General features: G+C 37.0%; 2 protein-coding genes across 5 annotated transcripts in view; one reads left to right on the plus strand and one right to left on the minus strand.

The window, feature by feature from the left end:
- Positions 1–10495, plus strand: part of sh3pxd2ab (SH3 and PX domains 2Ab) — a 72479-nt gene extending 61984 nt beyond the window's left edge. For 2 of the 3 annotated variants that reach the window (XM_032552956.1, XM_032552958.1), the window contains 7 exons: positions 2128–2211; positions 5074–5191; positions 5279–5607; positions 5914–5963; positions 7089–7208; positions 7362–9307; positions 9366–10495. In XM_032552956.1, coding sequence (XP_032408847.1) covers positions 2128–2211; positions 5074–5191; positions 5279–5607; positions 5914–5963; positions 7089–7208; positions 7362–9275 — 2615 coding nt within the window. In that variant the 3' untranslated portion in view covers positions 9276–9307; positions 9366–10495. The remainder of the gene's footprint in view (positions 1–2127; positions 2212–5073; positions 5192–5278; positions 5608–5913; positions 5964–7088; positions 7209–7361; positions 9308–9365) is intronic. The other variant, XM_032552957.1, reaches the window with a different exon arrangement.
- A 3128-nt stretch (positions 10496–13623) lies between these two features.
- Positions 13624–17180, minus strand: part of LOC116713304 (E3 ubiquitin-protein ligase NEURL1-like) — a 35226-nt gene continuing 31669 nt past the window's right edge. For both annotated transcript variants that reach the window (XM_032553423.1, XM_032553422.1), the window contains one exon: positions 13624–16777. In XM_032553423.1, the coding sequence (XP_032409314.1) occupies positions 16533–16777 (245 nt within the window). In that variant the 3' untranslated portion in view covers positions 13624–16532. The remainder of the gene's footprint in view (positions 16778–17180) is intronic.

Consider the following 17180-nt stretch of genomic DNA (forward strand, 5'->3'; position numbering starts at 1 on the left):
GGGGGCAATTATATTTTCACAAAGTGGCAGGTTGGCTATATATATATATATATATATATATATATATATATATATATATATATATATATACTTTTTTTTGCTGAAAAAAAATCTAATCAAATCATCATCTTAAAACTGCTTTTTAATATATTATTATATTTTTATATTATTATATTTGTCAGAATATGATTAATGATTTGAAACATTTAAGTAAAAATGCAGAAATAGACAAAATCTGTAGGGGAGCAAATCTCACAGTACCATACCTTTGAAACTGAGGCAGTGTGTCATTGTCCTTTTGCTTTGTGCAAGCTACAGCTTTTGGACAATAGATTTGCTTCCCTATTGAAAGACACATAATGTTGCCATGATAAGTGGGACAGTAGTTTAAGCAACAGCTCAAAGGAAAGACTGAATTTTACGGGAGCAAACAGCTGGCATTGGTATGTCAAACAAATCTGCACAAAATTTTACATTTCTCAAATTTCATTTGCTCAAACTGTTCAAAACTGAAATGCAAGAAGGCATTTTGGCAAACGAAGAGGGTTTATATACCAAACTATTTCTGTCCTCCAAGTAGTTGCCTGGCAACAAGTGGATAGTATTGGGAGAAACAGACTGGCATATAATCCCCATATAAAAAGACAGAACTTGTGATTTTTAAAAAAAAAAACTCAATGGGTTTTATATAATAGCTTCAAAACATTTTTACCTATTCAGAACGGGTCTGATTTGCAAAAGAATTAAACATTTGTGACAATCAAATCTGAGCAAACCAGAGATTGTGCAGACGTCAAATTCACAAAGTTCTCACTTATAGTGGTGAGTGGTCCAGGATATATTAACCTGGACCTCCAGACCCCTCTATACGGCGAGAGACTACTGTGAGCTCCTCTTGATTTATTGAAAGTAGACACACCTTTTTAACAAGAAAGCATTAATATACTTTTTTTTAGTCTAGCACACTTGTAATCATAAAACTGCAGTGTTTAGGGTGTTCATACAGTGCATATAATAGATATAAAATTAGGTGCTTAGTTTGTAGATGAAGCATAATTTAGCGTAATTCGAACCATTACATGGCAGTAAAGTACTTATATGAGCCTTGCTGTTAGCTATGTACGCATTAACAGGTATTAGTGATTTACGTAGGAAAATGTAGAACCCCTACCGATTGATAGAGATTGTGCAAAGAGGAATGGTCAAATATGCCTCTTGAAAGATGGAGAGTGTTTTTCTTCCATCTTTGTATCTTTTATGTCTACTGCAAGAGAAGATCAGTTTTGGGTTGTAATTCAAAACTCTTGTTTGACACACAAATATTTAAAATGTCCTACCTCTACTTGAATTTGATGCCTGTTGTTGAACCTGATGCTGTTTGCATTGTGAATAAGATGCTGATAGAGCTCAGAAATGATGAGCGAAATTATGGACCTAAAAGGGAATGCAACACATTTGTAGTGATGCAGGTCTTGGTTTTTATGATTTTTCATCATTAAAAAAATCATAAAAACAGTGACAAATACTGCTTAGTATTTGTCACTGTTTAGTGACAATGTATTCATCACATTTACATTCATGTAAATAAATGTATTCATCACTACGCTGCCTTGTCTTTTATTTGATAATTTTAAAAAAATTTAAAAATGTCTTCAAAGAAAAAACTCATCTGGTTTAGTATGTGACCCAGGTAGAAGAGACCATTTTGGTTTCTCCTGTTTTGTAAACATAACAAAAACCAGCTATGGACCATTTCAGCTGTACCCCTCCAACAGGTGGTTAACTCAGTTAGCTCTCTTAATTAATCTGCATTTCTGCGTCAGCAATGTGTGCACCATATGCCCAGACACAACATGATGAGAAACAATTTTAAGAACATCCTAATTACTGCTGTGGCGGAGATGTCTTGGTTGTAACACTTCCTTTCTAATCATCAATCCATCCATCCACGTCTAACTGCTTATCATGGTTTGTACTGTTGTCTTGTTTTTATGTCGTCTACGTAGCTAATAACGGGTCTCCTCTGGTCTGGCCCATGTCATTTGTGTGCTGTGTGTTTGTGTAACATTTACGCCTGCTCTTCATGTCTCCATGTTTGTTTGTTTGGTAACCACGTTCATATGTCAGTTACTAAGCGACATAAGGCTCATCTGAAGAGGCTGGACCGGAGATGGACGCTGGGGGGTGTCATCAGTCGGCAGCAGAGCCGAGGTGAACTAAGATAAATTACCCGTTGTCTCCCTCCCTCTCTTCCTTCCTTCCTTTGGGTTATTGTTCTCTTTCACACCATTCCATTCATTGTCTCTCATCACATGACTCAGTTTGCTCCTCTCTCCACATGTGCATATTTGTTCTGTTTTACATCTCGCTTTGTCTTGCAACTTAACCCATTCATCATGTAGCGCCATGCACAAAAACTAACCACTAACCAGTGCTCATCTAAAAAGAACCAGTAATGTTAAATTAACACCTTAACAAAGAAAAGCCTTACTCCAGTGAGGGCACCAACTATTAATGCTAGACTCAAATTATTCTTTTATATTATAGTCGTAGGATGTGAGTCGAAACTAGCACTCTGAGCTTTGCAGAAAATCATTACCCACTCATCTGAAAGTAGTTACATAATAGACCTTGGAATGCGTTAGGCTGCATTTTAGAGCTGTATTTTACTTTTTATGAGGAAATTAAACATGTATGTAGATTTGCAACGAGTATGGACTTTAGCAAGAAAAAGCAATTATCTTGCAGTGGTTCAGATATTTACAAGTACTGACTGATAAACAAAAAACCTCATTAATACCTGTCTTAGCGGTCTTTTGATTATGAACAAAGAAGAAAGGAAAGGGAAGGCCTATGTTTAGCTCTTGGCAGTGTGAGCTCCTCTTGGGATTATAGAGAGATGTTGACTATGTTGATGTGTTGACAAAAAAAAAAAAGAACTTTTTGCAGACCCTGCAAGAATAATTTATAATGGTGTTGCAGGCAGTGTATGTTGCGGTCAAGATGATGTCTGATTCAGAATTTCCCTCTACGCTTTTTCTTAGGAAAACACTGAGGCAGTGTCTCCCCATATGCCCACATGGTGTTACATCTGTTAGATTTAACACCATGTGGTTAAAGTCCTAAATGAAAGAGGAATAAAGTATATGACATTATGAAGTGGCTATTAAGTTGGTTCAAATAAATAGATTTGCTATTGTTGCACAGAAAAGTACTTTTTATATGCTGGTCTCCCTTTTAAACTTCCCTCATCTGTTTAGACAGGAACTGCTATAATAACAGGAAACAACGATATTACTCTGCCCCTTGGCCTCATGGGAATGTAGAAATGAGCCTGATGTCTTTGCTTGCTATTATGTGCAGATTGAGGAGATGATTCCTGTCACAAGGCCATAGACACTGGGATTTTGCCCCCTATGTGTTGCGTTTTCTAGTTCAGTACTCTCAGTGTAACACTAAATATAGTATTAGTGTGATAACGGTCATGATTAACATAATTTCGTAGCATTTGTTATGTTGAGTTAGGATTGATGTAGTGCCTTCCTTAAGTATTCATATCCTTAGAACTTTTTAAAACATTTTTACATATCACAACCAGCTTTGTGATCACAAAGTAGGTCATAACTGTAAACACAGTGATGCTGTAGTTTTTAAAGCTTCTCATAGATACTTAAAAAAATGTGGCATGCATTTCTATTCAGCCACACAGTATAAAACAATTGAGGTCTGGACTTTGACTAGGCCAGTCTAAAACATAAATATGCATTGATCTAAACCATTCCACTGCAGCCCTTTTTGGGGTCACCATGCTGGAGGACGAACCTCCCCCTAAGTTTCAAGAGTTCTGCAGACTCTAACATGCTTTCTTCCAGTATTCCACTATATTTGCATAACTAAAAGTAGCACCACACTTTTCAGATTTGTGGGTACAACAACATGGCAAAGGGTATGAATGTTTATGAGGCATTGTAACTGATAGCAGATTGTCAGTGTAGTAAATAACTGGACATAAAGGTAAATTGAAATTAGTCTGTTTGCCTCCAAAAAGATGGAGTGTTTCATCTCCATCTTTTATGTTATTATATATATGTTTATTTATATATTCAATGAGAAGGTGTGTCCAAACTTTTGGTCTGTACTGTATATATATATATAAACATATATTAATATGTTAATAATTAACATAATAAATGTTTATTCAGTGGTGGTGGGGGATTCTGAATCTTCCTATCTTGTAGTGTGTGTTATTTCAAGAATTAGCTAATCAGAGAACCTTTTCATTCCAAATTTCTCTTCTACACATACCACATGTACTGTATGTCCCAACATCTGGTGGGAGAACAAGAGAAGAAAACTTTTATTTCGTTTTTCACGTTTTATTTACTTTGTCAAAAAACTCAGATCTAAGCCAATTTTTCTTTTCATTCCTTCCATCGAACCATTTTTGGTTTTGTTCAGGATTAATTAGAGAACAACAGACCTTTTGAATGAAAAAAATATGTTATTCTACCACCACCATCACGGTGCCTCACTGCTTTTTATGGATGTTGAACATCAGAATAGTGCTCAGTGTACAGTGCTTACAGTCCTCATGCAGCGTGTTGTACCTATTAGTTCTTAGTTTTATATTGTTATTTAGATCCTTGCTAAGCAATTACCTTAATACCTCGACGCACGCCATCTGCGTAAGGCCAGAGAATTCTTTTTAACTGCTGCAATGGCAAAAACATTTTCTTAAAGGCATGAATTTATAGTGTCTTGTAGTTTTTTTTACTGCAATATAAAGTTATTTTGGCTTCATTAAAAAATTATAAATACTGATAATGCCAGAGAGCATTTTAACACATGAACTAAGCACATCAGTGCAACTGGCAGCTGAAACATTTCACAAAAATGTGATTCAGTCGAAGAAAGACGGATCTCTGTATCAGTACCTTCTGTACCATTCGGTGCCAGCGTTTCATGAAAACCTTCCTTTTTGCTTTTTCTTTCGTGGCAATTTATATTTTGTTTTAAGATTTATGACATTTGTCAGATCTTAGCTGTTTTTTTGTCATTCCCCTTTTCTAACAGAAGAGAAGTACATCACAGTGCAGCCTTACTCCAGCGAGGGCAAAGATGAAATTGCTTTTGAGAAAGGAGTCATTGTTGAGGTCATTCAGAAGAACCTTGAAGGCTGGTGGTTTATCAGGTACGCCTCTGCTCACTTGCTGTGGACATTTGTGTCGGCCTTCATATAAAAAAAAGGCCAATTTTACGGTTGTCTCTTCTCTCGCAGATACCAAGATAGAGAGGGCTGGGCTCCAGCTTCTTACCTCAAGAAAGTGAAGGATGATTTGTCTCCCCGTAAGAAGACTGTCACAGGCCCAGTTGAGATCATTGGAAATATCATGGAGATCAGCAACCTGCTAAACAAGAAGACTTTAAGCGAGAAGAATGTGCAGACTGAAGGAGTCCCTGAGATTCCCCAGGTTTCCAGGAAGGAGATCAGCTTGCCGATTCCCTGCACTGAATCCAGTCTAGTTAATGCTCCACAGGAGGGAAAAATCAAAATAGAGCCTGCCTCACCGGCTGTTGCCCGGATAGCCCCACATCGAGTGGAAATAGGTCAGTTGTGGTAATTGTATATTATGTTTTATATTGAATTACTAATAGATTTGTCTCCATTTGGCTCATCATTCATTTCTCTTTTGTGATAATGGTGTCTTTTAAATCCCTGAAAATTCTACAAATCACTTTACAATGTGTTTCAATATCTATGCATTGGATGCGTTTTCTTTGTTTAAGCCACACCAACACATATAGCAAGGTTGATGTGCACTAAATCTACACAAGTACATTATCCTCCTCCCTGATAAATATGGATGAAAATAGTAACCAAATGCCTTTTGTCTTTCAATTCTGCTTTCACAGGTTCCCCTGTCCTCAGGCAAAAACCTCCGCCTCGAAGAGATGCAACCCTGGTAAGAATAATCCATCTATTCACTTTGTTTCCTAGTTGGTTTCTTAGCTACTGAGACACATCTCACTAGTTGGTCATTTAAATGTTTTGCACAGTTAGTTTAGGTAAAGGTTATAAACAACAACAGAAAATAGCAAAGACTTCAAAAGCAAAAATCTCATCAACTTTATTCTCTTAGTTATTTACCAAAGTGTATGCCATTTAACATTTTGTGCAAGTTGTGAAAAAATATAGAATTACAGATTTTTTTTTTCTTTTTGGTTTTACTTTCTGTTTATTTTGATTAAGCAAATAAAGCTATCCAAACCATGTTGGCTCTATGTGAAAAAAAAAATTGCAACCTAAACCTTATATTATCTGGGTGTACAATGTTAGGTGGCAACGGCTGCCATTGGCATTTCTAAATGGCAGTCAGTCTTTCACATCCTTGTAGAGGACGTTTTATCTGCTTTTTTTTTTTTTTTTTTTTACAGAACTGTGTTCACATTGGAAAAATGTTTGAGCATAAGTGGTCTGTCAAATATCCTAATCGGATTTAAGTCTGGCAAATGTCACATATGGCTATGTGTAGTGTCTGAAATCTTTTAACCTACTTCATGCTGTCAAATAGGTTATATTAAGTGTTCCACAAGACTGACAATCATCTGTCCTCTGGGCACCATAACTCATTTACAATAGAAATTGGGGTTGACAGAGTATGAAGAGATCACCTTTGTGTTGCTTTAAGAGCTTTATTATTTAATAAATGTCATCATAATTTGAAAAAAAGCTTTTATTTTGTTTAATTTAGCAATGTTTTTGCTACAATTAGCGAAAACCTAAAAAAATATGTGTTTTATGGGTCAAATACTTTTACATAGCACTATATATGCAACTAGGAATGTATAAAATACCATTTAAATGTTAGGTTAACAGTCCTCCAATAAAGTAGTTGTAGTAATTAAACCCAAAATTGTGAAGTAATTTTAAAATAACAACAGAATGAATAAAAATGCAAATCTGCTGTTTCAAGTTCTTTAGTTTTAAGTAAAATTACTCTTTAAATGGAGTGAGATGCAATAGTGTGCATGTTGTATGCTTTTTCACTCATTTTCAATAGGTTTAAAAGTCTCTTTTTATCATTTAGGGTTTTCAGCTGCCCTCCCCTCCAGAGCCCCCTGCAGTTGAAGCTGAGTATTACACCATTGCAGATTTCCAGTCTTGCATATCCGATGGCATCAGTTTTAATGGAGGACAGAAAGCCGAGGTAAACACCCTTTCAAGTTAAAACTATGAAACAAAATGATAATAAATTTAAATACAGTAAATGCACACAATCCTCTGCTTCATCATTTTAGCATGTTTTCTTAATCAGACTCATGCCATTAAAAATTTAAACTTTTTTGTTTGTGCACTTTAGGTGATTGAAAAGAATTCTGGTGGATGGTGGTATGTCCAAATTGGTGAGAAGGAGGGTTGGGCTCCATGTTCCTACATTGACAAACGTAAAAAGCCCAACTTGAATCGGAGAACAAGCACTCTGTGCCGCCCGAAAGTACCACCTCCTGCCCCGCCTGTCAAAAAACAGGATTCAGTGGAGACAGCACCTCCTAGCAGTCCGGGATCAGATGCCCCGGAGTCTCCTGTATCTCCTAGTGGGCCAGTTTATGAAGAGCCAGAATACGATGTACCTGCCATTGGAGATCTGGATCTGGAATCTGAGTTTGAGTTTCTGAGAGGGGAAAGTTCTCTGGTGGACTTTAAGAATGAAGAAACGTCCTCTGAAAAAGGATCTCATTTGTCTTCCAAGCCATCTCCTGCTTCATCACTCCACAGCGCCTCCTTTAAATTGGGTGAATCATTTGAGGATGGTCAAGAAGCAGAAGGAGAAGCTGGGGGAGAGGAAGAATGTATCTATGAGAATGATGGCTTCCTGCCCTTCAGGGAGACCCCAGAGAGACAGTGCAGCAGAGACTCAAACTTATCCAAGACAAGTGTTTTGTCAGAAAATGGCAAGACTGCAAACCAGGCATCAGGTGGATGGAGACCTGCTGGTAACAGGCTCAAGATTGACTTGAATGGGACTCCACTTTCAGCCAGATCTGAGCAAGCATCCAGTCCCAAATCTGCTTCATCTGAGTCAACCCCAGATCTCTCCAGACCAAAGAAAGACAATGAAGAAAGCAAGATGACCTCCTTCACCAAGTCTTCCTCTAAATTGAGACCTGTGGTGAGACCTAAGCCACAGCTAGCCAAAGCATCTAGCGCAGAGAAAATGGACATCAGCACCTTAAGAAGACAGCTGCGGCCAACAGGTCAGCTGAAGAATGGCACCAAAAGTAAAGGTGAAGATTCTGAGACAGCTTCAGTCATTTCCTCAGAAGATTCCTTTTCATCTCAGAGTACGTCCGATGTCTCATCTATCTACTCCAAAGGAAGCCGAGGTGAGTCTGACATGGAAGGTTTCAACCAGTATCGCACAACTGATCCCTATGAGAAAGTTCAAGACTCTGAGCTCAGCTTCCCTGCTGGGGTGGTAGTGGAGGTCCTTGAGAAGCAGGAAAGTGGCTGGTGGTATATCCGCTGGGGAGATGCAGAAGGTTGGGCTCCTACATACTTTTTGGAACCTGCCAGACAACAAGATGACATGGGAGAATATGAATCCTATGGTACACCAACCAAACCTGGATGCCTCAGCAAGTCCAACAGTCTTGAAAAGAATGAGCAAAGGGTGCGGGTGTTGAACAACATCAACCTGAATTTAAAGAAGGTCATGCCACCCATTCCTTCCAAACCTCCAGGTGGTCTCTCCAAACCTGCAAGCTTGTTCAGCTCACTTAAGCAAAATAGCACCAAACAACAGCAGGTTGTCAGACCTCAGTCTGTCTTCATCTCAGCTCCAATCCGAGACGGTGCCAGTCCTGCTGTGTCCCTCAGAAGAAATGAGTCCCTCAACTCAACAGACAACCCCCGTGTCAGCCCCACAGTGCGACGGAATGCTTCTTTTGGTGCTGTGCCTCGCAGTCTGCCATCAAACAACAGGAACAGATCTGGTACCGGCAGCTCGGAGTCTTTGGGCCTGAACTCTCCGAAGAATGCTCTTCCAGTGTCCCCAGTCAAACCTAAGCCCCACATCATCCACAATAACCTCAGGGAGGTATATGTCTCCATTGCAGATTACCATGGCGATGAGGAGACTATGGGATTTCCTGAGGGGACAAGTCTGGAGGTTCTTGAAAGAAACCCTAATGGGTGGTGGTACTGCAAGATTCTAGACAATGGCAGGCCAAGGAAAGGATGGGTTCCCTCTAATTACCTTGAGAAGAAGCACTAGATCTCTCTCTTGAGCTGACAGTGCCATAGACATACAGTACAGACCAAAAGTTTGGACACACAGTTGTGTCCAAACTTTTGGTCTGTACTGTACGTATCCAGTTTTATAAATGCATTGGTTTACTCTAAAAGGCTAATCCGGTACCTGCATTAATACAAGCAGCAAAGTGAAATAGTAAACAAGTCAAAACAGATTACAACTGGTGAAATGAGTCTACATGTTAAGTACCTAAGACCTTGCACTAAAAGCTTGGGATTTAGTGACATAACCAAATAGCAGCAAGAATTACTGAATGTTTGCCAGAAGTTTAAGCACGTTACAAAAATATTCACAACCCTTAACGACTTCACGTTACGTAATTTTACGATCACAAACGTCTGTGTATTTTGTTATTAGTTTTAGACCAACACAAAATAGTGCATAGGTTAAAAGAAAGTGATTCAATTTTCAGAAATTTTTTTTAACTCAGCCCCTTTAGCTCTAATATCCCTAAATAAATTTAAGTGCTAGTAGTGAGTTGTACATAAAATCTTAATAAGATACAGTGAAGTTTGTGATTGTAATAAGACAAACTATGGAAACGTTCAGGTGTTATGAATACTTTTGCATGGTGCTATACATTTAACTTGAAGACTATCTTCAGTTTTCTAATTCTTGAACCATTTTCTGTAACTTTTAAATGCATAACTTAACACGTTTTAAGGAATTAAAGCTTACTGCATGTATAAAATGATTCATTATATCAACAACACCTTTCACTCATTTTTTTTTGTGCTAAAGAAAAGCTTTGTTGTCTAAGCTGCTTTGTGTTAGTCACATCATGGTGCTGCATGTTATATACTGTACGTCTCCTTTATGTAAAGCATTTTATCCATTTTTTGTAGTATTGTTCCAAAGAAACAAATTGTGAGCATCTCAGATTTTCAGTATTTTGATTTGTTAGTCATTTCAGAATGAACTTGCAATATCTTTTTTATCTATCCTTTTTTTCTGCAAAAATTAAATCTTGCATCAGTTAAAAAATAATTTATTCATTCCTTACACTTGTATTAAAAAAGATCACAGCTTTAAACAGACAGTAACATTTGAATTTCTGCTGGGCAGTAAATTTGACATAACTCTTTTTTTTTGGGATGCTTCTTTGTGTTTTATGCCAAATGTGTGACCAGTTACAATAACTGAAGTGCCAAAAATGACTCTAATAAATGCACTTTTTGACATTATGTGTATTTTTTGTTGCACAAAGTTTAATAAGTTTTCATAATTCCACAAATAAAGGACACTTCTTTGAATTACGAGGGGCGAATACAATAATAATAACAATAATAAAAAATAAAAATAATAATATACAACATTATTAGTCTTTCTTTAAATACAAAAAACTAAAACCTGCACCTGTCAAATTGTAATCAAAGGCTTAATTAGCATTAAAATGATGATTAAAAGAAGTAATTACCTAGAATAATTACCAATTAATGTCTTGAATAATGAACAATATAATGACAAGGTTTCACAAGACATAATCACTGAGAGGATCAAACAACAGAGTTGTTTCCAACCATTAAAATGGGAAAATGTTGTCTAATGCAGAGTGTGTTTATGTGAACAATAATCTCATCTTGGCAAAGAAGATGAGATCATTGTTCAGATAAACAAAAAAACAAACAGTAGTTTGATTGGTAGTGTTATTAAAATAGATCATGTTTGATTAATTTGCATTAATATCTTTAATCCTAAGCCATAACCATTAGTTAGTTTTAGATTTAGGAAAAGCAGCACGTTTGGCTCACCAAGCTTTTTAATTCATCTACAAAGGGGAAATCAAATGGTTTAAGTTACCAGAGTTGCATTTTGAATTTTGCAGACTATTATTCCGCACCGTCAGCTGTAAACAGATTAATGGGAAACTAAAACACTTAGATAGTTTTACAGAGACAGGTGCCACACATTAATTATTAGATGAAGTCTCTCCAACATAATCAGATTAACTTGCAATATGAGACACGTGAATCAGTATATTAGATTATTTGTGTCATGCTAATCTTGATATCATCCACATAAATTTGATCATTCTCAAGGTAAGAAACAGCAAAAATGACATACATGCAGTGCTGTAGAAAATGTTATATCCATTCATAATTTGCACGTTATTTATTTAGTGACAAATTAATATGGGCCCTTAATGACACATTGTTACACACTGAAATGAACAAAACTAATGTATTTTAAAGTCAGACCTGAGTTCATTTATACATTGTCAGATTTCTACATGCAAGATCAAACATTTTTAGACTTAGACTTTTTTTAAATATATCTGTAAATAAATACAGATACAGTATATGCTGTATGTGCACAACTGAATGTTATACATGGATGACTTTTTGGAGGCATCAACAATCTCCTGGCATAATTCTACTCAGAAATTCATGAATCATTGTCCAATTTGGAAGACCCATTTGTGGCATTTCTCCTTCCTTCCTCCTTGTCCCTCCGAATTTGACAATGGTCATAATGGCCAAACATTTTAATTTTTATTTCAGCAGACCACACAACAAGTCTAAAAATATCAAAGTATTTTTACCTGAGTGCACAGTCAACATTTTTCTTTTTATATTGCTTTTGGACGACTGGCTTCTTCCTTGCTGACTGGCCTTTCATGACTCCTTTCACTCTGAATTACTAGCTTACTAACTTCTGACAATTATAGGACAAGTTGGTGTTGTGCCCTTCTCCTGGGGTCTCAGGGACACAGAATCCCCTGGAAACACACACTTCCATGGTGCTGCCGCCTGGTAATTGTTAAAGGGGTGGTATTATGTATTGTCCAGGCAAAGGGTGCCTTTTTATTGCATTTAAGCATTTTAAATATCAGTGGACACATGCAAAAAAGCTGAGCAGTAATCATAAGATTAGTTTGAGTATAGCAATGCTAATAATATAATGTAAATCAAACCAGATTTATTTTTCAAAATTAATTCTGTTCATCTAAGGAATACAATGTTTTCATCAGCTGTAAGTTGAAAATAATAATAATTAACAGAAATAAACCCTGAAAACATCAGTCTGTGTGTAAGAGGATAATGTTTTTACCTGTGTGGATGGAGTTGCCCAAATATATAAACTTTTCAGTAACTTTCTAAATTACTGAACAGGGCTTTCTACAGCATGTGTAGAATTAATGCAGAACATACTATTAACCACTGGAGGGCAACATTGCACAATATCTTAGCAGGGATTAAACACTATCACAGTAACCTACTTGGGGACTTTATCAGCTTAACAATTAAATAGTGTGGGAGTGACAATGATCAGTTGACTCTTTCTAACATAGTTGTGATTGATCTTACAGTTTGTCCAAGACACAAATAGGACTGACGAAGAGTTGTCACATCCAACTGAACACCAAACACCAGCTGAGCGGTGCAACAAGAAGAGAAGCAACCTAAAAACTCAGGCTCTCTGATGTCTGGTTAAGATTCAGAATCAATACTGCCTACTGCTTTTTTTTGAAATCCAAACTTAATACCTTAATAGATGGTGTTTGTGTTTGGCCAAGCAGCTGTCTGGCAGAGATAGTACAACTCAGCTTGAGCAAGTCTGGCAAACCCTTTGAGCCTTTAGAAGGCTGGCGGCCAGGTTCACTGAGAGGTCTTAGTGGAAATTCTATGTGTACACAGACACTGGCGAAAAACGATGCATTCATGTCACTTTCACAGTCACAGACTCTACCTGCACGTTTCCCCCTGAGACTACTCAACCACGAGTGGCAGCCACCACTGCCCTGTTTCATGTCTGGACATCATATGCTATGGATTGGGCCATTAGACAGTGCTGCAGCAGAACCCCACAGACAGGCCAGCTAACATCATAACCGATGATGTTAGCTGTGGCCAGGTCTACATACCACAAATGTAAACACTTTCCTTATGAGTTATGGTCGTTTACTAAAAGCTCTTGCCTCTGTTATTTGCATAGTATATGCCACAATGTTAGTCAAGAACACTTGTGAGAAGGATTGTATAGTACAGAGCACCTTTTTGGTTTCTATCTCCTTTCCAACTTCAAATTTCTGCTAAGTGTTACCATCAAATATTTGTAATGCATATTTAGAGAAAATATAGTGACATTTATCCAATCTTATACCCCATTTGTGCCAAATTGACTTAATATTCATGCTGTGCAGAAGAGCTGAAACAGTGAAATCACAAGTTTCCCCTTTCATAGCAATTTAAGCCAAATGGCTCGACCTAAGTAAAGAATGACCTACCTACACACTTGCAAGAGCTATAAACTTATGTGCTTCTTTCATGTATGAGTAATAAGTTAAAGAGAAGAAACAGCAGAAAGGTCAGTGTTACAGACTTTATTTAACAAACAAAACATAATTCATATTCAGATGCAATTAGATTATTTTAAGATCTTTTAGAAAGAAAAAATAGCAAACCAAATTCATTTTGTTTCTCATATACACTTTGTAACATTTGCTGGCATTTTTTTTGACTTGGACTGAAACTATTTGGTCACAAGTTGTTGATAATTCAAATTTTTAATTGTCAGTTAAAAAACATACAAATGTCTATCCCTTAAAGTGGTATAAATATGGCTCATTATCCATGAGAAGAAAAAAACCGATGGGGAAGATGCAGCTGGCCTGGCTTAAGTTAAGTTATTATTTTATTGCATTACAGTTGTTTAAAATCTATATTTACTTACAGCAACTTCCTGTTGCTGTACATAACAGTGAGTTGCTGTGTCAAATTTAGATATTTCTATTTCCTGGAAAAGCTAAGCAATTTTTGTCTTGGTCAGATGATTGGAAGTTTAACATTCATTTATCTGTTACTTAATTTGTAAAGTCGTACATGATTAGTAATATATGTTTTTGGTACAAAGACAAAATAGTTGATTTTCCGTACTGGCTTTTTGGCTTTGTGCTTAAAGGCCACAATTCGGAAACAGGATAGGTTAGCTAGTGTGCAATGATTTTTAGATTATATGTGGTATATTCTCAAATTTATGAAATGTGCTTGAAAATTGCACATTTGGCTTGTTTAAACATGTGCTGAATAGGGTGAGGTTGCAGAGGTTTTTTTTTTTTTTAAACCTGAACTATTTGGAACTGGAAAAATATCAGTAAACTCTTTCTAGAACTATTCATACTATAGACCTGTTGTAGCATATTTCTATATTCCTACACCAAAACTACTAAGATTATAGATACATTTCTTAATTTAGCCACACATATAAGAGCACACAAAGATTCTTTATAATAACATAAAAAGAGATTTTGAGTGTACAAGCAATGTTTCAATCCTCACAAGTTTATCTTTCAAGTACAAATACTCCTTATTTTATTTTTTAGTCAGGAAGGAAAATATAACCAGGTATGAAAAGCTAATAAACATTCCAAACAACATTCCAGCACAGAACAACATAATGTGTAATAGTCGCTGTCTCCATGTTCCATATTTAAAGACCATTTTAGAGATGTTTGCTATAAAAATGATATTTATAGCTTAAAAAATGGGAGAAAATGCGAACATTGGAAACTCAAGCCTGGAAAAATATGACATTTTGACACTAAAACATGTAGGAGCTCTTTGTGGAGGATAAAAGAAATACTATGCATACCACCATCAAGAACATATTCAGTTTCAAATAAAATATAGCAAAGTTGTGTTTCTATACTTGAGTGTGAACCAGCTCGTGTCTTGAAAACTAGAACCACAAAATAAGGATTCTATGATGAAAAGTAATCTAAACATTACTTTCGGTTTTCACAGTGAACTGCCTAATATACACTCAGAAAATATGAACAAATGTTATACAACATACTTGTAATTGGTAATGGTAATCCTGCAGTGATGAGATGACATGTTATAAAACAATTTAATATCTACTATAATAAATGAGTGATGCAATTTTTCTGGAAAAAAAAACAACAAAAAACATTGTTACCTATTCAAAGATGATCAGCATATAATACATGAGTAGACACGTGAAAATGTTAAATAAAATCTTTTATAACCGGAGAGCAGCACGGAAAATGATATGCAAATGAAATTCTCACAGTTGTTACATCTTTGTCACTGTTTGCACACGAGGACCAGCTAGAAGATGCAATGCACAGATATACAACATTATTCAATCAAATATTCCTACTTTAATCTCCTAAAGAAGATTATCATGTCCCATGTCATACAAAATGCCATGACATGGGACAAGTAGAGAAGGGTTGTAGGATTGTTAGTGATTCTAACAGTGAAGAAGAGCTTGATTCAACACTTTAAAGAAAAAAAAAACTTTCCCAGTACCCACCACTCTTTATTTGGATGACTTTTTGTGCAATTACATAATCCAGCAAAGTTACTGAAAAGCAACAAAAAGGAGGGCATCACAGCCAACACCCAGCACATGTATCTCAACTTCTGAGTGACATAACACTTCATCTTCACCATACAGGCACACACTGCTCAACCACCTCCTCATCTCAGTCTCAAACTTACAGCTTCTTCAGCCTCCATCTTCACTGATTCATTCTCGATCCTCATCGTGTGACCTTCTCCGGTGACATTGTTCTCACTTTTGCACCAATTCCACAGTCTCTACCTGATAACCTCAGGTGGTGGGTTAATATGCAAGACACTCCACTTATTACGGATTTAAGTTCCTTTAAGTTTTTCCTGTACTCTTAGTGCTTAGGTTTTATTGTCTGATTATTGCTAAAAGAAGATTTTCTCACCCTCCTTACTTATTTAAAAAATTTTTTCACTGCCTTCAGGAAATCTCAAAATAAAACTATCTTCCCTTCATTTTCCCTCAGTTTTAGGAAAATAATCGATTCTTCCTCTTAAACGACTGTCTGACTCAAAGCTTCCTGACAAGCAGCAGAGTAGCAGCTGGTGAAGCTGGAGATTGATTCTGTTTGTTATTATCCCCAGCTCTGGACAATCTCCATTTAACTTGGATGGAGAGATCATGAAGGGTTTATTCTGCATGACATGGGACATAGCAGTTTCTCTTCAGCATAAATGAGTTGAGGCATACTGCCATGTTGTTTTTACCGTACCACGTTTAGCTTTTATTGATCACACTGCACCTCTAATGGCATTTGATGACGTCTCCTATTATTTGAACAAAATGTTTTATCAAGCTTCAAGTCCTGTTGTAAAGTACCTGAGCCAGATCGTCATTTGTGCTGTCTTTAGAAAGTCTTACATGGCTTTTGCGATGTCTTGAGCATTGCTGGAAGCAAGTCTATGTGCTCCGGTAGGTCTTGATGATGTCTTTGATTGTCCGTCGACAGATTGGGCAGCACGCGTTGGCCATCTTCTTGAGCTTCAGGCCGCAGGCATAGCAGAGACACATGTGGCCGCAGGCGTACAGGACGGTGTCCACCATGTTCTCGTAGCAGATAGTGCATTCGTCACTCCAAGAGCTGGAAGAAGATGGGAATGTAGGGGACTGTGGATGACTGGAAAACGGAGAGCTTGGGTTTATATCTGAGAAGGAGGAGAGAAGAGACATAAGAAAAACAGCTGAAATGCTAGAAAAGGTCTAAACTCGCAATGCGAACTCTGCAGGAAGCATGGATTTGACATAAGTGTGACCATTAAGAGGTAGAGGGGTTGTTCTCCTCATCTTGCTATAATGCAATGTGCTTTTGGGAAAACCTTGCTGTTTTTCACACTTAAGCTAACATGCCACCTGCTGAAACAGTTTTGTTGATCAATGACACCCACAACTTCGCAACAACTCTGCTGTAGACATGCTGTCTCAGTAGCTTGTCCCCATGTAAACAACCTCGGAATGGCTCAAAGAACACAAAAACTGTCTGAAGTCTTCATCTGGCAAATAAACTCTCCAGGTAAAAATTAGAGGGTCCAACTCTCTGCTGCACTAAAT

Source organism: Xiphophorus hellerii, chromosome 22, assembly GCF_003331165.1.
Source record: "Xiphophorus hellerii strain 12219 chromosome 22, Xiphophorus_hellerii-4.1, whole genome shotgun sequence".
Lineage (NCBI taxonomy): Eukaryota > Metazoa > Chordata > Actinopteri > Cyprinodontiformes > Poeciliidae > Xiphophorus > Xiphophorus hellerii.